At 36.1% G+C, this 26230-nt stretch overlaps 1 protein-coding gene across 1 annotated transcript in view; it reads right to left on the bottom strand.

The window, feature by feature from the left end:
- The window catches only part of TBC1D22A (TBC1 domain family member 22A), a 134895-nt gene extending 109479 nt beyond the window's left edge, over positions 1-25416 (bottom strand). The window contains exons 1-7 of the mRNA XM_057370083.1: positions 25228-25416; positions 22795-22851; positions 20817-21157; positions 19825-20004; positions 7453-7523; positions 3265-3393; positions 2280-2342 (exon numbers count right to left, since the gene is read on the bottom strand). Of these exons, the coding sequence (XP_057226066.1) occupies positions 2280-2342; positions 3265-3393; positions 7453-7523; positions 19825-20004; positions 20817-21157; positions 22795-22851; positions 25228-25289 (903 nt within the window). The 5' untranslated portion in view covers positions 25290-25416. The remainder of the gene's footprint in view (positions 1-2279; positions 2343-3264; positions 3394-7452; positions 7524-19824; positions 20005-20816; positions 21158-22794; positions 22852-25227) is intronic.
- Between the last annotated feature and the right edge of the window lie 814 nt (positions 25417-26230).

Below are 26230 nucleotides of genomic sequence, written 5' to 3'. Positions count from 1 at the left end.
GGTTTTGCCACCTCAGAGGAACCCAGAAAGCCCCAAAGCCTTAATACAAAAGCTTTTAAAAATTATAAACTATTTAAAATTGTGCTGTTCTCTTGAAATTATTACATATATCATGCAAGCATCGGTGGGAAATACACAGCCAGCTACTTTCCATCTCAACAAAATTCAGTTAAGGCAAGAAAAGATAATAAATTAGACCACTCCATGTTAACTAATCAAATTTTAAAAACTAAATTTACAGACACTAGTCTTTAAGATAACTTGACTGCACTGTATGAATGGCCACCTCCAACTCCTCTGTTCTCCTCTTTGAGGACCACTTCTAAGGCATTTCTAGTCCTTCAAGTTCTCAGTCCTTGCCCCAACATAACCTTCCCCTCACTTKGGATCCATTTAACTCCCACAAACAATAAAGACTTTTAACTGATTTTAAAAGCAACATATGATAACTAGTTATTTCCACATATCAGATTCAAAACACCCTTTTCTAAACTGCAAGGTTTTCTTATAGAAACCAAACAATGAGTTCAGAGAAGAAATTAAAACAGACTTTTYATCTCTAAAAGTTCTTTGGGAACAGAGACTCTGATACCACCAAGAAGAGCAAAAATCTCAGAATAACAGCATTTGGAAATTTAAGTCAGGAGACTGTGAGACTGTCTTTCTGAAACTTTAACTAGTGKTTTTGTTCAGTTCAGTTAACTATGGTCTCTTCACCTCACTCTACATGACATTCTTCCCAGAAGCGGTATCGCTATGCTAAATCTTTGCAGCATCACAAATTTGTACAAAACATACCAAAATATCCACAACAACACTTTTGCACTCAGTGTCACCCTTTGAAACCTGTCTTTGACCCTTACTCTGATTCCCTTCTCTTCTTTATAGCTCCTGCCATCTCACCTTTAAAAGGTGGGAGTGGCTGTTGCTCACCAGAGAGGAGCACCATCTTCTCTCTCCACCAGGGAGTCAGTTCTGGGAACAACACACCCCACCAGCATGAGCCCTTGGGAGTATGGAGGGATCCCTAAGGGACTGAGGGATTCAGTGGTGCTATGGTAGGCCTCCAGAAACTCAGAAAGCAAGAGAAAGAAACAGTGGACGGATTGGATACTATGACCCTTTCAGTATCTTTTGTACARTGGCATCAAGCAGGCCAGATCTGGTTAAGATTAGAAAGAGAGCAAAAGATGCAAGCATATCCTCCCACTAACCCACTGATCTCATTGATTGCTCCAATGGTTTATTTCTTACTGGTATTGTTTCCTTCTTGTCCCTTGATTTTACTTACACTACTCCTCAATTCATCCCTAGAACAGCCCAGGTTAAAAAGCACTGTAGCAAGCAGGTGAAAAGTCCTATATTCATAATATTTTTTTACAAAAAAATACTGTACTAGGGTATCTCTTCAAACCAATTTCTCCAACACGTGGAAGAGCCCTGCCATTAAACAAATAATTGGAACAATGGAAAACCAAATGACAGCTAGTTCTTAATTTAAGTTCTCTTAATGAACTATCAGATGATGTTCTATTTGGATCTGTAATAGTATGAACAGAAGCTACATTGAAGGTCTAGCTAGAACCATTAGAAAGAATAAGATGAAGAATTAAACAAAATAATTGAAAGAGGATGATCCACACCATCTATGCTATTTGTAAATTATATACTTTAAAATGAAAAGTTTCCATGAGATTCAATTACCCAACAATATGGGCCAATTTGATTAATATATTCACCATTAATCACATATTTAATCACATTATTATATATTTACATTAATCATATAATTACAACAGTACTAAAACAATTTAAATAGCGTACTCAACATACAAAACTTACAAGGAAGCAAAATCAGATAAGGCATTCAAACCAATTGCTACAAATGCTACAAATTTAAAACTTAAGAATTTCCTGAGTGGAACACTCAGATCTTAAATGATTTTGACAAATATATGGAACCAGAGGGTTCTGGATTACTTAAAAAATAAAGTATTAATAAAATATATAAAAAATAACAAAAAATAAAAACCCTCAGTGGCACAAAAAAAAACCTGACAGATTCAATACAGGAAATTAATGAGGGGCCTTTGCTTTTATGATTCATACTTACACTGCTATTCTTAGCCTCTACTTATATATCCTCATTTTTTTACTTCTTTTAGCTAGTTCTGAAGTCAAAATAGCAAGTGTCATCAAATTAATTATTAATCAAGCTGTGATATCAGATGCATTAATATAATGTTTTCTCTAACAAAAAGAAAATATACCATTCTTACCTCTGTTACTTTGGGCTGAAGTCTTAAAACTTCAGGACTCATGCGTGGGATATCTATGTGGATCTAATTAGATAAAGAAGAATACTGTAAAAGGAACSAACAGCACATTTTCTAAACAACATAATACTTAGAGCAATTCTAGTGGTTTATAMTATTAGTTGTAAACCCATTGTATCATTACTTTTGTAATAACATGGATTTCTACTGTATTTKGAAATATACAGCCAAATCTTTAAGTTAATCTATTAAATGTAGCAAAATTAAAAAACATATATTTGTATTGACATTCTAGGAGCCTTATATCACATTTTTGAATGTATTTTAATCTATCTGACATTTCTTAAATTTATATTCCAAACTTCATGAAGGAGTTTCATGCATCAGAGTACTCAAATGATGATTTTGGGTTCCATTCTCAAGTACCTTATGTTAGTGATGCTATATGCTTCTTGCTACTTAAGATTAGTCTTGAAGCTGAAAGGAAGATCTTTGCTTCTTCCATCGCAAGGAAGGCTGAAGTGTCATTGCTTAGTCTATACTTCGTGTTACAAACTATTCATTTCAATACAAAACTTGAAGAAAAGTATTCTGCTTATCTGGGTAGGAATGAAAGTTTGACACCTCTATGTTTATTGCACATCATATACCATTTCAACTGCTTTCAGTACGAAACAGTCACTGTTATACTTTCCCTGTSCATCCTCACTCATTTGAAAGAGGGTCTGAGCAGGAGATGAAAGATTTGAAAACACCACTATTCTTAAACAGAAAACCATGGCAACAACTAAAGCTAACTATTTCCACTATTTCAAATTTCAGACCAAACTACTTTATATCTTTGTTTCTGCAATTAAGGAAAATTATTAGAGATGTCTATTGGGTAAGATGAAAGACACAGAGAAAAACATTAGCAAAGTTCAATAATAGTCTCCGAGTCTTTTAGCAAGTGTTCTGTAGATAAAAGTCACTTCAATAGATGTTCTACCTGTCTGTAGGTATCTTGGTGACTTTCATCATTTCTGGAATCATAGTATTGCTCAACAAATGCAAAATATTCTTTGCGTTTTCTTTGTAAAGTGCTTTCTCTTCGGTCCACATTTGCAGGAAGATAGCCCTGAAAAAAACAGTGAAATAAGGATATTACTTCTTGCCTTACAAAAAGCACTGCTGGCATTTGATTACGTGTGACAGGAGATCTAATAAACTGATCTAGTGCCATGTACTCCTATATAAATCTAAACAATCCTTTAATAAACTATTTTTCTAACCACTCCAACTGGTACAAAAGTTCAGACATAAATACCTAATAAAAATAGCAGCCCTTTTTTTTTAACAGTATGCAATTTCTTATCAAAAATACTAAGATGGTGTTGACTTTCAAGGATAAAAGTTTAAATAAATAAGTTCAGGTAAATACAATACCATGTGAGTTACTTAATTTCTATGTGACCAATATTGAGGCAATTTTATTAAATTTTTAAACAACGTGTGCTAATTCAGTTGCCTTCAAAAAGGAATTATATAGATTAGCAAGGGAGGCTTAGATTCACTCTTAGGAAAAACTTCTTCGTGGAAAGCATTATCAAGCTTTGGAACARGCTGTCCAAGGAAGTGGTTAAGTCACCATCCCTGGAGGCATTTAAACGACTTGGAGATGTGGCCCTTAGGGACATGGTTTAGTGGTGGACTTGGCAGTGCTGGGCTTATGGTTGGACTCAATGGTTGGTTTCAAATCATTGAAAATGTTATTATTGTATACTTTAATTTCTTAGTTCATAATGACAATAGTATAAGTACAAGCCATATTACATTCCAGATACCTTAAAAGGTACTTGCTCTGACAAAATGAATTCTTTGAAGATATACTGACTTGTCTGTATCTTAGAATTCCAGGCCCTTTGAATCTCACCAGCTTAAAGACTTTTGCTTAAAGACTTTGTCTAACATTTAATATCCCATCCCAYTGTTTTGCATTAAATTTTGCATTTTGCCCCCCATTTATTCTCAACAGTTGTGGTTTCTTCCCTGTACGGTATCATTATTGGATGCATTAGAAAAAAATTCATTTATGAGATCAAATGTGATTGTTTGAAGGACACCAATACTTTCTCAGCAAGTCWTTTTGCCATTATTCAGTTTCAAAGACTCAACTAATGTTTCAATTCAACATATCATGTTTCCTGTTCAGTTTACAAATTAGGTTATATTTTTAAAAGTTGGGAATGCTTGCAATGTATCAGCAGCAAATAAGCTGGTGGAGAGTTTGATCCATTTATTTATTMATTTCCTCCAAAGGCTTTTGCAAACATATCTTTCGTTTTTGTATTCAAAAAAGTCTGTACAGTTCTTCCTACTGTTTCTGTACAGTGTACCTAACATTTTTGCTATATTTTAAAAATAAATAATGTGATTTTTTATACAGTTACCAGTAGACATGCATAACATCAACAGAGTATTATACTGATTTTCAAATGTTTTCCTGTGAAAAACTGTTTTCGTCAAACACTTGTTAACATTAATACCTKGCTGACTATGTAACAAATATTTCAACTGATAAATTTCTTAAATCATATTTTTAAAAATTCCAATTTCCATGCTGGTTTTACCAACAAGACAATCATCATCTGCCTCAAATATTACCAAGTGTACTCTGTTCCCTGAAAAAGATTACGTTCGGGCTTTTTAAACAAGACTTTTGAATCATTTTGAAACAAACATATACTAAAACCATTATTATAATTTGGTTGCTTCAGTTTTCTGGTTTTTTTTTGTTGTTGTTTGTTTTTTTTTTAGTATTGCAACTTACTTTTAATCAAAATATCACTTGATTTTTAGGAACACTTATTTCCCCAGGAGCTTTCAGTTCACTTTATGGAATCATAAAATGGTTTGTGTTGGAAGGGACCATAAAACCCATCTAGTTCCAATTCCCTTCCACTAGATCAGGTTGCTCAGAAGTCCATCCAACCTGGCTTTAATCAATTCCAGGGATTACCATTACTGGCCCTCACCTGGGATACATGTTAACATTAGGTCTCAACTAGGTTGCCATCAGAAAAAAGCATGGTGGAGCTTACACCACAAAAACTGAAAACATTTTCCTTTCTCACTGGGAAAGAAGATGAAAGAAAATGCTGCCTTACAGTATAGAAAAATAATGATTACTAAATGACTCATCTTTGCGTTTCCAAACTGTACTAAATGAGGACTATGTAATAGATAAGAAATCACAGCAGGACTTACTTAAGCAAAGCTGAGAATTTTCAAAATATTTGGAGGTAGTAAATAAAACAAACAAAAAAAAAGCCAGAGTTTCGTAGGTCTCTTACTAAAAAAAAACCAAAAATAAATCCACCGAATTTCTAAAGTATTTAAAAAGTAATCTGAAAGCAGTTTTTGCAAAGGTATGGCAAGATGAAGTTAAGAATTGAGCTGAAATTCATCCYTGAACTGGATCTATTCTTGTTCTGTTGTTAAAGCAATAGAACAAGAGAACTCTACAGTTAAGCATTTTTCTAGACCAGAAATACTAAACTAAAATCAATTTATGGAATTAAGTTAAAGCCCATGGAAAGATCATGGTCTTACTAGAAAGCAAGGGAGTCAGCTCACTTTATATAATTCCAGCTCYCTAAACCTCACTGTCAGTCTTCGGATTCAGAACTTTAAAAATGCTTATACTTTAGCTTACTGTGTTTCAAAGTCAAGTTTCAGTTAGCCATATTTTTTCTTAGAGTATTTTAAAACAGACATCCTAAACTTCAAGAGAAAAAAATGCCTTACTATCAAAATCACAGATTACTTTGGAATCAGAACTAAAATAAATTGTAAGCTCCACATTTAATTTAAATTACAGCAGGATATTTGAATATCCACCATTAAGCTGCATCTGCATTTAGCATTAAAAGGAACTAAGCTGCAAATTTAGTAGAACTCATCAGCAAGAGAGACTCTTTCAGTCACTGGAAATCAGTGTCAATCTGAAGTAAATACTTTGCATTCCCTATGGAATTAGTCTATAAAAAGCAAAGCTATTTAAGTCTACTCTCTGAAAAATTCAATAGTGTTAAACTGGTCTGTGTATAATTCAGAATTTTAAACAGTTCTTAAACGCATGAGGATTTGCTGAGAAAGTGTCTTTCATAGCCTCTAGAGAGAAGACATCATAAGAGTTCTGCTTCTTTTTAATACAAACATCCTCATAAACCTTCTCCCAACCACAGGCAGACAACAGCTAAAATGCATAACTGTTTGTAATCATAAACCATAGCTGAAAAGATTGACATGAAAAATACTTCTTTGAGGAATACACTGTATTTTTACAGAAGAACCTTTTTAAACATAGTGCAAACATCAAGATGAAAAAAAGCCTGTTCTGTAACACGAAACCCAGTGAATCACAGATTCCCACAAGCTTTTCTCTGATGCCCAGCTGAAACCCCTCCGTGTGCTGCTCTAGGGTACTTCAGTCAACTTACTCTTTAGCTACAGACATTGCAAAATCCTCTGGACACTGAGAAAAACGTTCAGAGTGCTCAGCCAGCCAAAAACTTGCACTACAAAAAACTGATTAGCTTTTTAACGAGGTTGTCTCTGACTCACAGGTCTGATTCAGGAGARCCAATGCCGCAACTTAATTGACACAGTGGTTAAGAGTTGTTCATCTTAAAGCACAATAGAAAAATCAGCCAAAAAAACCTATAGATCTTATCACAACTTTGCCTCACTACAGTGTTAATCCTTCCTTGTAGTTACTTTAATGTGAAGTCAGAATGAAGCCTTTCGTAAGGCAGTGATAGTCTTCATGTCCCCTACTGGGTGTCTATTTTCAAGAAAACTGTTAAGAATGTACTTCTCTTTGAACTCTCCACCATTCCATCAAAACTAGTAGAAAGAGGCCACTGTTATCACAAGCCTTTCTTTCATAGAAAGCCAGACTGAAAAATAAAGATACACAGCTGACATGATTTACTACTACTTCTCATCCCCCTCCTTTCAATTTAATAGATTAATCTTGAAATTGAGCAAAAGAACATGACTTCCATTACAGTTCAGCACAAGACATGTTTTCAACCATCACTGATGGATTACAACCTAAGTAAAATCATTTGCAATGCTTGAAAAAGCTATTATTACTAAATGCAAAGGAAGAACAACCAAAAATACAACTTACTGAAAGCAGCTTCCATGCAATTGGACGAACCCGTTTGGGAATGCCAGACCAACTCAACTTTCGTAATTCATCTATTAAAACAGCAGAGTTTCATGAGAGCCAAGGAAACYACTACCAATTAATATAAACAGATATATTAAATTAGCACAAAGGTGTTTACAACAATGATCAGGTCTTAAAAAATCCAGGAAAATCAGAAATATAGGTCAATCTTAATGGATTATTAAAATACTGCATAAACGCTATCCATAGTGGCACCTATGGTAATAGGTACTGAGCTTGATGAGGTGACTTTCTGGAGTGTTTCTCAGCATTACGTTTTGTTATATATTACTTATATTGTCTCACTTGTCAATTTACTACATAAATGTATTATTCTTCCAAGTATTTTTGGGATACATATGAAACACAGTGTATCAAMGGAACTAAAGGAGTTGTAAAGTCTACACAAAATATAAGGAGCAGTATCATATGCTTTCAAAAAACATTAAGAAGTTCACAGTATTTCCACACACTAAATATGCACGGATGGAAGAAGCACAAAAGCATGCTTATAYACATAACCCGAAGAAATTTCATACTACCACAATAAGTTTCTCCCTTATCCTTCATCTCAAGGAGTTGAGAGGTATTGGAAGAATAAAAAATGACCAACGGATCAGTAACATTAGAAAAATATGACACTACTAGAGTTCAGTGTGAACCAAAGAAACAATGAAAGCAGAACTTGTACAGACTTAATCTTGTACAGATTAAGAGACAAATTCAACAAGTCACAGGCTGTCACAACAAATATGCTCCATCATGAGTATGCTGTCACTGCAAACACAAGGATTCAATGGGAACAAGATGCAATAAACAAGTGAAACAAGATTAATTTATTGCCATACTTCAGCTGTGATGATCACACAAAAGCTACCCAACAGTGACCTCAGACAGCACCTGGTCACATAATTTAACCTTGTTTCCCATTTTTTGATCTTCTTTTTCCAGCACACTACTAKTTCCTTTTCTCTAGCCCCATTTAACAAACCACCCCAATTACTTCTTCCCTTCATGGTCCCAGCTTTGCTATTGCTATACCCAAATTTGGTATTTCTGAAATGATTACCAGGCACCATTGGTCTTGTAACACTGCACTTCCCCAAGTGGCCCCAGTGCTYCTCTCCATGCAATGGCACTGTYTGGGCATTTCTCACAMAATTCCCCCTTTACCACTTGTGAAATCCAGGCATACCATGGCATACCATGTCAGCTTCTCACACTGTGGTTTGTTACACACAGCAATTTCTCACATTACCTTCAGTAGTTCTCCACATTCCASGGAGTTTGCTCAGCCTCCAAGAAGCTTCAGCATTGGCTTGCAGCCCTACCACTTCTGCAAAAAGCTTCAATTCCACCCAGGATTTGAAGTCAAGCAAATCCCCATGATACCAAGCACTAAATCATAAGTAACAGCATCATTGGTTATATTCTTCTAAAAGCCAAAAAGGCAGGAAGTGGTCAGAAGATGTAAAGGCAAAGTAAACAAGCAATATGAACAAGAGTAGAAAAAACAGTATTTTGCATAGGTTATGGARATAAACTTTTCTAAAAAGGGATGATAACTGCCTTAACTAAACAATCTACAAATTAATATATGTATTTCATTACCATCTCAGGGCATGATAGTTAGCTCCAGTTGGTTTAATACCAATGAAAGCCCCAAGTCTTCAAAAGCAAAATCTCCAACTGTGCATCCTGTTGCTCTACTCCTCCTTGGCAGTATTTATGAATAAATATGCTTTACTGGATCAAATCTATTTGTGTCCTGTCTGAAAGGAAACTGATCTCGTATTAGCTCATTATTTCCTTACAATTTTGCTAAACTATCAAGTTTTGGCTACTGTTATGCACAACCATACCGTTTACAAACTATGTMATTAGTATATGCAGAAAACAGAAAATAAATTGCAACTCAGCAACTACATTTATTATTTTCTGATAACAACAATTGTCCATTCTCTCCTCTATACCCAACGAACTCACTCTAAACTTTCACCTTCACATTTTTTTCCTCCTCCCTAAATTCAACTCAATAGGAATCCATGCCCAAACATGGGTACCAACCTCTAAAAACAGCCCATGCAAAGAAAAACAAGTACAAAACAAGAAAATATGCAATTYGAGTGTCACAATCAGAAATGTGAAGCACGTGATTAAATGTGTGACAAACCATTACAAATCATCTGGTACAAAAATTCTACCTACTTTTAAGTAACTCATTTAAGGCAAACAATATGAAATGCACAAACAAATCGGAATACAGCTTGTTTTCCTTCCTAATGCTATTCCGCAGTGAACACACATTTCCTTTAATTAGGGATAGCTTGGGCTGTCACACAATTCCAAACAATAACACATGTATCCCATAGGCCTGGGTTTCAAAGGACTGCTCTCTCTGGAAGGAAATCTCAGCACTTGACATGGTAATAAAAACCAAAAACATCCTTTTTTGGCAACATAACACTTATCTGAAACAGAACCTCTATTTATCCATAATGTAGGATTTGGGAGTAAATACACCCCTGCATTCTTCTATGCTGAACACAAATAATTATTAATGTTCTTTGCCATTGCCTTATCCTCTCTGGGAGCTCTTTTTATACCTAGATTGCTGCACCTACAAAATCTTTGGCAATGTTCCTTCTCTCAGTATACTTGAGAAAAACTATTCAAAGCTTGTTATTATATATTTCAAGTTGTTTCTCAAACTCTMTTTTAGAACTGCTTCCATGCATTTGGCCTGACAGGATTCATATTCTGCTCTACTCTCCTTATTTGACACAGGACTTTACCTTTTGGATTGTATTTAATAACCTTCTATTGTATTTAATAACCTCCTCTGCTCTGTTGTCATRTCATCCAGGATCCTTCTGAACTTTCTCAAGGCTTTTGTTTCTGGTTTTGCTTTCATAAGTGGTACAGTAATTGCTTTCAGGACAGAAACTGTTAGACAGATGACTGCACATCTGAGAGTTAAGTCAATTCCATCACAAACCATTAGCCCTGGGTATGTGCTAATACTATTGCTTCACACTGACTGCTGTCCTATATCACAGCCTTCACAGGATCTCAGACTAATCCAAAARATCATATAAAATTCTGGCCCTAACTTTTCACTGCAGTGAACTCAACTAGTGTTTTGCCAGGGACAAAGAGTACACCTTAAAACCAAAGAGSCCATACAGTAATTCTCATATGGAGTAGACGTTCTAATCACAGACATGATCACTTATTAAAAATGTAAGCAAAGAATAARCTGCACTTAGGCAGATCCAAAAACAATATTTGTATCTCATCTATGAACTCTGTTCCAGACTGAAAGGACACTTTCTGAAGAAACAGTTTGAGCCCAAATTGTTACTCTTTCAGCTGCCTCATTATTTGACATAATTGGAAGACCATTGAGTATGAAAATATTTTAAAATCCCTATAGATTTTAGATGAAAACTATCTCAATTTGTTTGCACTAACCAAATATCACTCTGCTTGGGAGACAGAAGTTTTTTTTCACAGAAACATTGTTGGGTTACAATATCTTATTAAGAAGGGATAATGTGGTATGAAAATACTTCAGATAAATTTGATTAATTTAATTTTGGAAAGATTTGGTTTACCTGGTTTACTACAATACATTTACACATACGTTTCCTCTCTCTGAGGAAGAGAGTTTAAAGCAAATGTTCTAACAGAAATCTTAGGACAGTATTTACTGCATTTAAAGATTTCTCATTTTCCATAAATATTTCATGGGGCAYTTTACAAAGAAAACATGCCATTAATTTACCAGCCTTCAACTGTAGAAGCAATTACTAGACTTATTACCCACTACACCTAAAACACAAGGGCAAACAACCAAGTCTACAAGTATTTTTTTTGGAACTACAAGCTTGTCATTCTACCCAGGGCAAATAAATAAAAAATAAGAAATACTAAAGGAGTTCAAAATTTCTCTGTATCTATTATTCATTTTTGATACAGCTGTTATTTCACTGAGATTACTATAAACAGCTACATGAAGTGATGGCCTGCATGAACAACTCCATGATAGGTATGATAAACTAGATTTACATGTTTTATGTTCCTATAACATAAATTCCTTGGATATTTTAACTATACAAAGCTAGAAAAATCTTTCAAAAGCATAGATACACAGAACTGCAGCTCCCCCAACAGTATGTTATAATGCAGGCAGTACATATAGAAAATAGCTTTAACAGAGGGCTTGCTATTACTATGGCAACCACAGCAACTGGTTTTCAAAATGAATAATAGCTCTGTTAGGCACTTCATTAATTTTTTTTTTTTAATCAAACACTGCCCTTAATCTTCTCAATGGAACAAAGAGTTATTCTGAATGCTGCAGATACAGGAAATAAAGTCCAATCCACCTTTGTAAATACAGGGTAAGATCCTTTTCAGAACCTTTGCTAAAAAAGAGTAGGAAAGTACATCTTGTCTGCTTTTCCACATAAAAAGTCAGAGAAGCAGAAGTAGATAGGCTGGTGTTAGGACAAGAAAGCAAGCGAACATAAGATTAGGAAAAGGAAGGTAAAAGGAAAATTATTAAAATTGCTAATAAAGACTGCAACAAGAAAAGCCAGAGATGGAAATGATAAGTATCAGAAAAAAACTGCCAACAGAAGATGTGGCATTAGCTTCTCATAGTTCTCCCAAAACATTCAATTTCTGTGCATTATCAACTGTTTTTATTTTTACATTAATGCCATTCAAACAGCTTCTAGCTAACTTTTTAAGTACAACTAATAGAAAAGCTTTTAAAATCTATTCTGAATGTTTTAAATAAATGCCGCTCTTACTGCTTTAATTGTGAGTGTTTATTCCAGTGGTTGCATTGGAAATATTATTTTAGTTTAGCTTCACATTAGGTCCTAYTATATCAAATTCCTGTAAAAGGCTAGCCCTTAACCTCTAATCCACATAAGTTTTTCTCAGTCTACTGCATACATGCTTTACATCTCCAGAGTGGTTGTCCATTGGGGCTAAAATACATGTGAGAGCATACCAAAGCAATAATCTGCATAAGGGAGGCAGCACAGACACACACAGTGAAATTTGCTCCACTGTGATTACCTTCCCAGACAAGTTTTATGTGCATCTTCCAGTTCTGGGCATGCCACTAATGAAGTAACAATGGCTTATGTTCCTATTTTATTAACAGTCAAAGAGTTGCTGGCAAGAAAACCTAAAGAWTTCGTTATACTTCCTTGAGCCTTCGTAAACTAACTTACAAGCTGTATGTGCCACTCATTACARCATGTACATTGCTAATCTGAATGTTCAAAAGCTTCAGGACCCACAGAATGTTCAGAGCTCTCAGTAGTCCTTTTGGTGACATTCCTGGCAAGTTTCTCTCCTGCCATGAAGTCCGCAAGTCATCATGGGAAGAGGCAAAGCTGTTCCTTCAGTCTATGGATTCAACAGAGAACACTGAACCTCTCACCCAGGTCTATTTTACTGGATAATACGAATTTCACAAAGTATAACGTCAGCTTTCATGATTATATCAGATAAGGAAGGGWGGCAGCACAACGAAAACAAACAAAAAAAAAGGCATATGAACACAAAAATTGCAAGAACACTTTACTATATTGTACCTCTCTTTCTCCCCGTTCATCCAGAGTAAAATATCTCTCTTCACTGTATTGTTCACCACATGGCTCAGACTCAGACTGTTTCTGAACACCTGACCACAGATCAATACAAAGATCTTCTATAAATTCTACTGATTAATTGACACAAAAAACCTTTCTAATTTATCAATCTTGCAAGTGGGAGTAGAATGCTGTTTAATACCTTTTTTTTTTTTTTATGATCAGTTAGTGATAACTACCAAGGTCATTTTGTGTGTACACAGGAATTTGAATGATAATTTAGGGATTGGTTTTTTTATTCTTTCAACAGTAACCCCTTCACATCAGTTGACCTTAGGGTCTCATCGTAATGCTCCACATCCAAATCCATTTGGAAACAGGCATAGTACAGAACTCCCCTCTTTCTGAACAGAGCTATGAGTATAATCATGAGAGTTTTAAGGACTGTGCTAAGAGCACATTTCTTTTTGAGCGGATCAATGTTTTTAACCTGGAATGTACTCTGTGGGCTTCAGCACAAAAAGAAATTGCTTACTCTCTAAGGCATTTTGATATTAATAAAAATCAGGTAAGAGATCATTGATTTATAGGCAAGAAGTCCAGAACCCCAGAACTAGGGCTCATCTGTGTAGTTCACAATGTCTTCTCTCCATTTTATTAATCTGAGTCATAATTGAATACCAAAACTCTTGACCAAAAAACCCGCAAAGCTTTAGGGTACATGCTCCTTTTTATGAACTGAAAAAAATGAAAGATTCTCTTGTTTGCTAATAGGAGCTACAGCAGTTCAGTCTTACTCTTTTTCTTTTCCTCAATAAAAATTGACCTTAATGATAGGTGGTTTTTGGAACATGGAACTTAAGTAAGGAGCCTTTACTCAAAATTAAGAAATCCTTGTTAAAAGAAATTCTTCTTAAAAGAAAACAATACTAATCCACATTTTTCTATTTGAAAAAATTTKATCCAACTACAATCCTCCTGTAAGGCCTTTGGTACAGTCCCCCACAACATCCTTGCCACTAAAAGTGGGGAGGTTCATTTGAGGGATGGGCTGTTAGACGGATATGGGCATTCAGTCAGTTCCTTATCCAGAGTTACAGTCAATGGCTCACCTCCAAGGGGAAACCTGTAAAGAGTGGTGTCCCACAAAGGTCCACACTAGGGCCAATCCCATTTAGAATTATCTTCAAATACATTGACAGTGGATCAATGTAATCAGTTGCACCCTCAGTAAGCTGGCAGGTGACACCAAGCTGTGTGATGCAGGGGATTTGCAAGAAGCAGCAGATCCCATCCAGAGTGATTTGGATGGGCTTAAGAGGACCAGGCAAACACCATGAAGTTCAGCAAGGGCAAGTGTAAGGTCCTGCACATGGACTGGGGTGACCACTAGAATCACAGGTCTGCAACTACTATGTCAACCAAGTATCCTAACAAGARGAGAGAAACACACCCTGAAGAGACAAACTATGTAAAACCGTCTCAAAATTTTTTCAAGAATTTATTATCATCTAGTTACAATGAAAAATCATAAGTGAATACCTCTACATCAAATTATTCCACTAGAGCAGCAATCAGAATAAATGCTTATTATAACAGGAAAATACAAGTTATGAGAACAACCCACAGAAAACAGGTAGACAAAATACTAAACCCACAAAAAAGTAAGTAAAAAATTAATCATTTAGGGATATTTAGCATTCATTTCTTTCAGAAGGGTCTGAATTAAAAACAAATATGTTAAGAAGTCTGCTGTTAGAGTACTGCCCTTTTTTATTTATCTTTGTTATTAGCTAAAGAGGAAAGCATGTTTTGTAGATAAAAAGCTAACTAAAAGAGCACAAGAATCAGAGAGGACACCTTTTGGTGATAATAATTTGAAAAGTCAGATATGACTAATGGCATGCCATTTGAAGCAGCAGTAGGACACACGTTCACTTTATACTACATACCAACCAACTGAAATAAGAATAAGCACTCACATGATCAACTGCAAGTAATTCACAGCTGCAGGGGGCATTAAAATTCTAAATGACATGGACGTACTAGGAGCACAGAGATAAATCACTATGTAGCTCAGTGCAGATAAATTAATGAAGCTGGGAACAAAATTAATCAAGTTCATTTCAATCAATGCATTTTGTAAAGTTATTGAAACCTTTCAATAGCACCAGTTTGGCAAGCAATTTTACAGGATACAAACGAGTGATGTTACAGAATACCAGATTTATGAGCCATAACTGAAAGAAAAGGTGATTACTATGTTAGATCAGGTTAAATATAAATCTAGAATGGATGTGACCATGAATAGGAAAATCCTACTTTTCAAGCTGCTGCAACAATACAGAAGACCACTGTGATGGGAAAAAGAGACATCTAACTAGTTTTCTTTCCGAATTTAATTTCAAGAGAGTCACTCTTGAATTCTTTTATTATAGTACACAGAGACAACTAGCTATTGTTATGAGATATAGTCTGAGATTACAGCATTTTAACTGCTGTAAAATTATATAGTTAATTTTTGCCAACAGATTAATCAGAAGTTCTATTCTTTACATGTTCTGTAAGACTTCACAACACTATTATCTACTACTTCCATGGCAGAGGAGTAGCTAAGAGACAGCATCCAACTCAGCAGCCTGTAGTACTCTCCAAAAAGGTTTTCTGAGATTTGGTTAGAAGGAGGAAGAGAAATAGATGATTTGTTTAAAAAGTACAATGAAAAGTGCTCCTGAATGTGAGGAGTACAACAGGTACAACAGGTGGAGTAAATTCAAGATGGGAATACTTCATGATTTTCATGGGTGCTTTTACAGGGCCTTCTATTCTTTTTATCAAGGTAGTATGCTAAAACTTTAATATTTGATTCAACTTGGCATTTGTCATGACTAAGTAGGAAAATAAGTGACCTCAACATGACAAACAACTTTACAACTTAAGAAATTAGTTGGTTTGACTCTGAAATAATTATATACATGTGTATTATTGCGTAACAGTAGCATTACAATGGTATGAAGTTTTTTTAAATCAAGAGAACACAGTATACTAAGCTTACCACTAGTTTTTGTTTGACTTAAACGAACATGTTTCTCACATCCAATTACATAATTGTTAGCTATATATGTGTAAAAAGCAGAAAAATAGTTGATTTGAAGATAAAGGAGTTAAGAAAGTGCTTTAAACAGCTAATTTTTAAATTTATATTAAAAACTCATCATACATATGCTGTGCTGAGGTTGCAAGTAKGCAACAACTTGTTTGTTGCTTTGTCAGATTTTATCAACAGACTGCTTATCGTGTTTGCACAATACACAGCTCCCTAAAACATATACAAGATTGCTAAAGAATACAAGTTCAATAAATTTAATAGAATTAAATTTTACTCTGAGACCTGATAGACATAGCAGTACTGTTCCTCTAATATGTACAAAGTGGTCTATTGAAGAAAAGAGAAATTTCTTCTGAGAGACGCTCTCCCCACACTGCTTTGTTAAARTTCTGTTCCCTCTTCTTATAGCAACTGTTTGCAAAACATTCTGCAAGCCCATCTTCACTCAGTAATACAAGGTCCATTTCAAGGAAAGACAAGGACTGAAATTAAGTGAGTCTACATCAGACTGGAAGTCAAGCACAAATACAGGTTGACTGCACAAAAYTATTGTGAATTATTCCTGTTGAATAACCTGGCATGGAGTGGGAGGCAACGCAGGCACATCTGTAGCTTTCCTGAACTCAGCTACACTATCAACAGTCCCACCCTGCTTCCTGAATCTGCACCCATACACTGCACTATGAGAGGGGTCAGTCTTCAAGTCCCCCCTCCAACCAAAACTACTTCTTACAACAGGCTCCTTCTACCAGCCCATATATCTTGCAATAACTACTATTTCCACAAGTTCATATATCCAGCCTGTGTACCAAACCCAACTCCAAAACCTGTTAGTGGTCTCCAAAGGCTAAAATAATCTTCACTTCCAAATTCATACACATAATCCATCTTTTTGAGAGTTTTCTTGTGAAAGAACACACTCTTTCACAACCTTTAGCTGACATACGGGACTAAGATTGTATTTTACACTATCTTTATAGGATAATGATTATTCAAGTGTGACTGAAAGGATTTCAAGGTCATTTGTATTACTTTGTGTTCATAGTCAATGTTGATTTCTCACATTATGATAAAAGTCTTGAGTTGAAAATGTGCATGACATGGCTACAGTTCCACAGATTAACTTACTTTTATTTTGCTTTGAAAGGATTTGTCACATAATCTATTTCACAATATGCAAAACTGTATCAAGGAAAAAAACATAATAGAAATATTTTACTTCTGTTACTTCTACTTCCAAGMAAAATGAAGCCTGATACTTGCAGAAATAAACAAAAGTCTTTGCAAAAATGTTTCCAAGTCTTACTAATTCAATTCATCATGGCAAACAAAACCCTATTTCTTGTGGATGTAACACAAAACAGACCCACACATACCAMATCACCACACACACAAACAATAAGCCAGTTGCAATAGAATAGCCACCTATCCTACATTACTCGCCACAAATTTTAGCTTGGAGCCTATTATCTAGGTTCTACCTTAGTACATTTCCAGTATTATTCTGAAGCAAAACAGGAAAAAAAACACACAAAAAACACCCCAACAACAAATTAAAAAACCTATCACACAAAACCTGCAACAGTTTTCCCAGGGTGCTGCTGTCATTATAAATTAAGAATACTTTTTAAACATAATCTTCATTGTAGCACAGAGCTAAACCAAACATCTTCCAAGAATGCATACATTAAAAATGCATATACACATACACCAGATTCTGATGAATTGTGCATATGGCAATAAGCATATACGTATTTGCATATGTATATATGCATACACACACTTTCCCTAATATATATACCATTAATGTAGTCTGAGCACTACCACCATACATATATGATCTACTCCTAACAGCTTCATGGTAATCAAGAGTTTGCATGTCATCAAGAAAGACCTTATTTCTTTCACTAAAAAAAAATAATGTATTACCTGTAGATCTATATCTATATATATGCACTATTGGACATATTCCAGTTACAAAAGTCTAAATATTTGCATCAAAAAAAAATCAAAACTGRCTATAAAATTCTATTCACACAACTTCAAACAGTACTCATCAATTTGCACAGCAATAGAAAAAACAAGCTTCCCATAAACAGACTTAGAAAAGGCATTATTTAGTAGTCTGTACAAGAAATAATATTGAGAGCTTATTACATATTTTTCACACTTTAATATGAGGAAAACATACTCAAATTTCACTTTCCTACATATATTTCAGCGTGAGATTTATAAAGCTCAATAGCAAAAAAAAAAAAAGAAACCCAGTTTGTTTAAATAGCATTGACTAAGTTCACCACGGTCAGGGTGACTCCTAACAACAGGGAAAATTTTCTTCCAAAATTATTTTACTTTAAGATACAGATCTGATTTACTGGTAAAGTATTCTCAGCTAATTAGACAGTAGAAGTGAAATGGAGAGGTTTAAACTAAACTCTTCCCTCTGATTTTGCAGCCTTATGTAACAAAGATTTCTATCATTCCAACATTCTTAAATGATGAGTTTCCATGTCTATCACAATCACAAAGGTCATAACATCTGTTAGATGAAAGGGATATAAAGTGATATTTCATTATTATTCTCAAATTTATGTAAAATATGTTTAACAGCTTCCTTTATTATATTTATTATATAGATGCCTTTCGTGAGAATGTCCTCTTAACTCCCTGAAGTACTAAATCTCATCCAGTTATGATTGGTTCCATAGTTGTATTTTCCTAGCATCAGTCTGACAATAAGACATGGCATAGAAGGAAAAATATAATCCACAACTTGGACTGTATTTCATTGAAGAAGTCTCATGACAATAACCAGGCAAGAGAGCATCAATTCAAGAACTGTAAACATGCAATTTCTACTTCTTTTCTTAAGTTTCCTGCAGATATCTTCCAGAATGCTCTACCTCAAAGATATTTTCTTTATTCGTTATTTCGCCATAAATTCCTACTTCTAATCACCAAGTTCTCCAAATGCAGTGTACTAATTCTACTTCAGATTTTCACTTGGGATACAAAGCCATTTGATTCTGTGATACCCTCTCAGCACTAGTATTGACTATTCAGCAGCTAAAATCCAGTGTACAAAGGGAACAGTCAAGTTATCTGACAATACATTTGTTTTCCCATTGACTTGTTGTCAGCATTCACAGATGAGACAGAGAACTACTGTATCAGCCTGTGAACACGAAGAAGGCTCACTAAGTAGACAAGCAGCAATCCTTACATGCCTCATCGTTTYTCATTCTTATTTCCAAGCATGAAAATCATTCTTATACTCCAAGCTGTTTCATTATCAGGCATTAACCTGATAACATTGCTAATTACACTTTGGGATTTTTTCTACAGGAAYTAGTCTAGTAGGAAGAAATAATGTGAGAAAGAACAAGAAGCCATTGAACACCCTATGTGCTAGTCAGATGTATGCAAATCACTTATTAAAAGCAGAGTACTAAAACCTTTCAATTTTATTCTTTTGTAAGATCATTCTCAATGTTGACCGGATTAGATCCTCACCAAACCACAAGGCARGACAGTACATCAAACAGGAAAATTCTATAGTTTAAGAATAATTTAGATGCAATTCATAGATCTGTAAGAAACACTCACCRAGATCTGTATTTGGGCCAGCAAGTAGCTGCTTAAATTTGTCTAATCGAGATGCTTCTCTCTCAGTTAATGCAGGAGTAACTGAGGTGTTGTAGTCTGCCATTCCACTTGTCAAGGGAGGCATGGAAGTTTGTGGAAGTGACTGTGATCTCTGCATGGAAGAATTTTCACTAGCATTATCTGAAGGGAAAAAGAAGCRCAGCAGTTAGCCTCAGCTAATGAGAAGGCTACTAACCACTTTAATTTGTAAATTTWAAATGGAATTCTGGTTTTGAAAAATACAAACTCAAGTATAGCATAAGTGTGGACTTCAAATTACTTGGATTTAGCAGAAGGAGCATTTCTCTTTGAAACAGTATTCCACAATTAAAGTGGAATCTATTAGAGATCATACTAACAACAAGGCTAATGGATTTCTAAAATCTGTGTTTCCAAAAGCTGTTTTCATCATCCTTGCCACTCTTTAAAAAGAGAAAGAAAACAAAACAAACAAATGAAAAGCAACCACTGAGAAATCTTGCARTCACTGCAACTGATTACTTTGAAAGGTCATACAGAAACCACAGACCAGATCACATGCGGGTGAATTTCCCAGTCCCCATGCATGGTTTTCTCCAGCTTTTCAATATACTTTATGCATTAGTATTTTAATAATAATTTTTCACAATAGTAGTATTACTATTAATTGCATACTAGTTATTGCATACATAATTGCATGGTGCATTTGCCAACAAAACACATTCAACAGTGGWATTTCCTCCCAAAATTGGAGATTTGTTAATGCTGAAAACAAAGAAAGTTTAATTATTCTTCCCTCACACACATGCATTACAGTTCAGTAAGGCATAAGGTCTCCCTCTCAGATAAATCACTATGATAAACAGTATTTTTCTGTGGTATTTATAGGTTAGGAACGCTKTACTGTCTTACAGGGGCAAATATTGTAGCTCTCATCCTTTAACTTCCAATATCGTTTTCACTTTCCAACATACCTAATGAACTCGATGTATGACCTTCACTGACTGATTTAACAAGCCTATTATCACCACACGCAACTGAAGTCAGCTGTGCAAATTCCTCTTGTTTTTCTTCCTGTAGATGTTCTTCCTGAAATTTATGCTGTTCTTGTAGTTTGCTGTGATTCTGAATTACTTTGTGAGCTGTTTCCATGACCACTTCTGTATTTAAGTTTTCAGCAGCTATTGCTAAGAGTTCATCATCATCATCTCCAAGATCCCAAGCATCACTTGTGTTACTTTCAAATTCTTGGAAGGTGCTGACTTTCTTCAGTTTCACTGGAGTTGTAGGTGGCTTTGAACCAGGTTTTATCAAGCTGTTCAAAACCAAATAAAAATATTTAGAAAGTAGTAAGGAAGCAAAACACTATAGATTGGGCCAAACCCCAAGAATTCCTAGCTGACCCTACACAGTTAGCAAATATTTCTCTCTCACCACTCATGGTAACATACAGCTGAAGAAGTCTGAGAAYACGGGCTGTAAAGACTGACTTGCTTTTAGAAGCTGAGCAAATCTTTCCTTCCCTTTTCTTAAGAACACAAAAACAACTCAAACAAAAAAATGGCCAACCCAAAGTCACAGGAAAAGATTACTACTAAAATAGCTTATAAAATAGACAGGACACATTGCACTGCTCTTGCTTCATCCATTTCAGCCCTTTCAATGCAATTGCTGCATAACAACACAGGAGCTGTAATTAAGTCATGGTCTACTCCTAAGTCATCATAAGCAATCACACAACACAATCAACTGCCATAAACAAATCAAATCTCACCTTAAAACTCATTAAATCTATCATTCCACCCAATTCAGGCATGCCAGCATGGATTTACTTCAGAACTTTGCTCTTCTCAGAGGAAGGATACTTCTTCTAGTTACTAGTCTAAGTGGACCCTGATCAGCTCCCAACCTTTTGCCCCTGTGCCAACACACAGTGTGAGATACGAACCAAGTATCCCTCTCCAGCCTGGCATTTGTTCTCACTTACACTAATGCAGAGCAATCACATCTCCCTTCAGCTCAGAACTGAGCTGAACAAGATATGAAGTTGAGAAGGTTTCTTAATCTGTTCTCAAAAAGTAAAAAAAGTTACCATCATTAACTTAACTGTGCTTTCACAGAATGGGTAAGGAGGGAAGGGACCAGAGTGGCTCATCTGGCCCAACCTCCCTGCTCAGGCAGGGTCATCYTGCACAGAATTGCATCAAGATGGTTCTTCAGTTCATTTCTGACCATCCATCTTTACACCTGTGCTAGTTTRCCTTTTTCCAGTTAAGACAAGGGAGACAGAATTGCAAATGAGAAAAAGCTCCTACCCAGTCCTCATACAACATCAGTTACAATGTTTCTGTCACCTGTTACAGGGAGAACCAGTGCGACAACACTTCCACCCAACTTGTCATTGCTGTCTAAAACAGCAAGGTCCTTCTCCAATTCTGTCACTTCGAGCAATTAGCTTCTAGTTTTTGTTACTGGGTCTATACCTCCGTATTTTGAATCAAATAATCTCATTTCTTTTACTTCAGCCCTTAGATCAAACACTTCAACTGCCTCTAACTGTATAATCTGAAAATTAACTAGAATGTTTACTGYTTGTACTATTTTAAACCAGCCCTTGAAAAAATCTAGTAGAAGCACGACACCCTTCCAGCCAAATACTTGTCTTCATAACACTTTTTTCACSTTACACAATATCTCATGTATAATGCATTACAAATAAATAATAATATTTGGCAATCTATGTTAGTTAAGAGCAGATGAGCTGATTTGTTCCTGCAAATATGGTAACCACCAGGAAGTCACAAAGGAGAAGTCAGAACACAGAAGTCAAGATTGTGACAAAAAATGAAAAAGGAAGACAAACTTTTTAGCCAATAGGAGAAAAAAAAAGAAAAAAGAGAAGGCAAAGAAGATCCAAAATACCTGGAATATTTAAATATTAGGTTCACTTACGTTCCATGCAATAATGGATCAAAAGGTGGGTGCTGAGCTCCATACACATGTTGAATACTAAAGGAAAAGAAAGAGAGTTATCAAAAAATAATAAATATTTGGAGAGTGTCTGTGTATTAAATAGTCAACAATAAACAGAAATGAAATGTTTCAACAGTTCTCTGTTTCAAAGAATTCCACATATCACTAAAAATATTGAAGATGCAATTGATATGCATACAAAGAAATAATTAAATAATAATCATAAATTTGCTAAAGAGGAACACTTTGTGAGACCTAAGCTAACTTAGGCTATTTTATTTTYCTAACTAGGTATTAAAACGGAGTAAGTTAACTCTGCAGTAAGAACATACAAAAATTCTCTGATTTTTCATTTCTTCAATTGTCTCTTGTAAAAAATAAAAATCCTCAAAGAAATATCTATAAAGATTTAATCTTCTATGTACCCTTGTCACCCAAAATCCAACCRGACAATTCTTACCCACTATTAAAGTAGAAGAAATCTACAGAAAAATGCAGAGATGGTAGGTTAGAGAATAAAAGCCATAGGGGTATTAAAAGAATGCTGTGAAACAAATAAGATTCCAAAGACAGATTTATTCACTAATTCTAACATTACAAAATAGCATGTTATTGTGTGAAAACCAAAACTCTCTACAAGCTGAAAGTTCATTACCTCCCAGTTATTGGGTRTAAAATTATTTTGTAAGTTAAAAAACTGCACAGAAGATAGATCAAGATTAACATGTGGCTTCACAATAGAAATTATTACTACAGAACTCCCTAATTTYGAGAGAAATAAATCATATGCAATATGAACATCTACCCAAACCTGTACTAAAAACCACATGAAAAGAGACATACATGCCTTCTTGATATACCAAAGACCATGAGGATAAGTAAGCCCAACCTCAGTAAACCTGAGATGGAACCAAACCAAAAAGATTCCAGTCATATTAAGAGAGGCTCAGACTTTATTGCACTCAGGTGCAGCATTAACACCAGTAAAATTAGCCCCATTACTGAAAATGATGGTTTATAAAAATTCTAAACGATTTATACGCAATTCCACAAAAATAAAAAAGTCAGTCCACCACCATCCTTTCCAACAATCCTATATTATCCTCTCCACAGCCAAGTTTCCTGCTCTATGCTCACATGAGGATCAGGTATCACTGACCATTTCCACACATGTAGAATGTGCCTTTTCCTTACACCACTCAGAATAATTGCAATGGAAAAGCACCCAAACAGAACACAACAACAATCCTCTCCATGACATAAAATAAAAAAAAAGAAAAATCAAGAGCACATTATCCACAGTGTCCTTGTTTTTCCACAAGCCTGCAGTTGCCTACAACCATTTATAAGACCCTGTGCAAGGGAAGAGGGTCAAAAGTTTTATCCTCAAGAAATTCAGCAAAGTTACAAAGAAAATATTTCAGTCCAAACAGTTGTACTGAAAAAAGTTAGTTAATAACTAGAGAAACTAAACCATTCCCAGTTAGTACTTATGGGTAACTGAAAATGTAAGAAAGTAAATTATGAGGACTATGTTGCTGAATTCAGGTAAATGGTATGAAATACAGAGTTACTTTTCTCTGAGAATCACAGATTCATATAATTCTTACAAAAAGAACATAGAAAACTGTACTGTAAGAATAGTTTAGGGATGAGACCAGAGAGTGCTACTGCTAAATAATCATCTGAAYGTGCATTGCCAGTCTGATGTAACAATCAAAACAGTAAACACGACTTTGGAGATCTATTCCCAGGAAAATCTTGAATGGGAAAATGTGCTCGTAGTTCTTTGAAATGACACAACGACKGGTCTGCTGCTCATACTTCAGGAAGAAATTTGAGAAATTGACAATATTTTGAAATCACTGAATACACAGCAGTAACTAAAACACGTTCCTATGCCTAGAAAATGCAGTTTCCTGAAAAGTATTTCAAAAACATCAGAACTTGTATCAAGTTTCAAAACATCCTAACTTGTAACTGCTGAGAGCAACAAACAAATTCTCCCGCTCAAAATTTCACGGCGAATACATCCCCAAAATCACGTTAACTCCTTTAACCATGATGTTAGGCTGGGAACGCACATTCAGATTTTTAGCAATCTCTCTGATACAAGTTATAAGCACCGTTTCCTGCGACCACCAGCTATGTCCACCAGACAAGTGGAGGTGCCCAGCACTGAAAGGCTCGCAGCACTGAGCCASCAAGAGAACCGGGTCCGAGCAGTCACCGACCGGACACGGTCCCTGCAGCGGAGACTCCCAGGACCCGCGAGTTCCCGTTGGACTGGGCACCAAGGGGGCAGGAACGCGGTGTTGGGGTCACAGCAAAGCCGGRCRGGCAGAGCCGCCCCCGCCCGGCCCGGCACCATCCAGGGGCCCGCGACACGGACCTTCCCGCGGCTCCTCTCACCTGCCCGGCACCTTCGCGCCGCTCCGCTTCCAGAACTGCTTCCTGCCCCCGTCGCTCGCCATGGCGGCGTCACCTCATCCCCCTCCGCGCTRGCGGCCCCGGCCCCGGCCCGCTCCTTCAGGCTTCACTCCCCGCCATTCCCTTCCACAGAAGCACCACTGAGCGCCGCCATCTTGGGACGGGAAAACAAGCCCGCGCCTCATTCGTCCCCCGAAGTGGCCCGGAAGTTTGAGCCAACCAGAAGTGAGCTTGCTGCCGGGTGGGGCCGGCCGGGCCAATCGCAGCGAGCTCTGGGCTGTGCCCGCTGTGGTGGCGGCCCCGGAGCGGCCCCGAGCCCGTCGCGGCGCTTCCCGCGGGTGCTCTCCGTCCAAAGTATTCCGATAACTCAGGGRTTACTAAACGGCTCTCCGTGTGTGACGTGTCCAGACTTTAATCCTTTCTGATTGAACCGTACAGAGCAATTCCTCAGAGTACTMCTTAGAAATGCAAAACTCGCCTTGTCAGTGGATGGAGACGTTAATTGAAGATAAGCAGACATCGGCTTATAACAAAATCCATCACATTTTTTGCACTTTATCTCTTTGCAATTATTTCAAATTATCAACCCGGTTACTGGGTGGGGRCTTTAATCTTCCTCTGTTTTAAAGCTCTCCATTGTACCAACTTCATTTATGGCTTTGAGATGCTGCAAGAGTGAGGAGTTTTGTTTGTATGTGTAGATTTCCCAGCAATTCTGATCTAAGGATGCAACACTTCTGCCAACAAAATAAGTTTGATTTTATGTTATTCTTTGAAATWTGGCTCCTGAGAAAACAGTGCTGAGTTACGGGACTTTTTGTTGCATCTCGATGCAATTTATCATATAATTTAACACATAGACCGTTGTTCAGGGAACATCCTGCCACAAATAAGCCAAAAAACTGGCATGGTGTAYAAGACCTGATCTGCAGTGCAAAATTTGTTCTTTAGTATGTATTTCCTGTGTACGTTATTTCTTAAGAAT

Source organism: Malurus melanocephalus, unplaced genomic scaffold (genome assembly GCF_030028575.1).
Source record: "Malurus melanocephalus ecotype Western Australia unplaced genomic scaffold, MMel_1.1 scaffold_118, whole genome shotgun sequence".
NCBI lineage: Eukaryota > Metazoa > Chordata > Aves > Passeriformes > Maluridae > Malurus > Malurus melanocephalus.
This window is presented reverse-complemented; position numbering and strand designations above follow the sequence as displayed.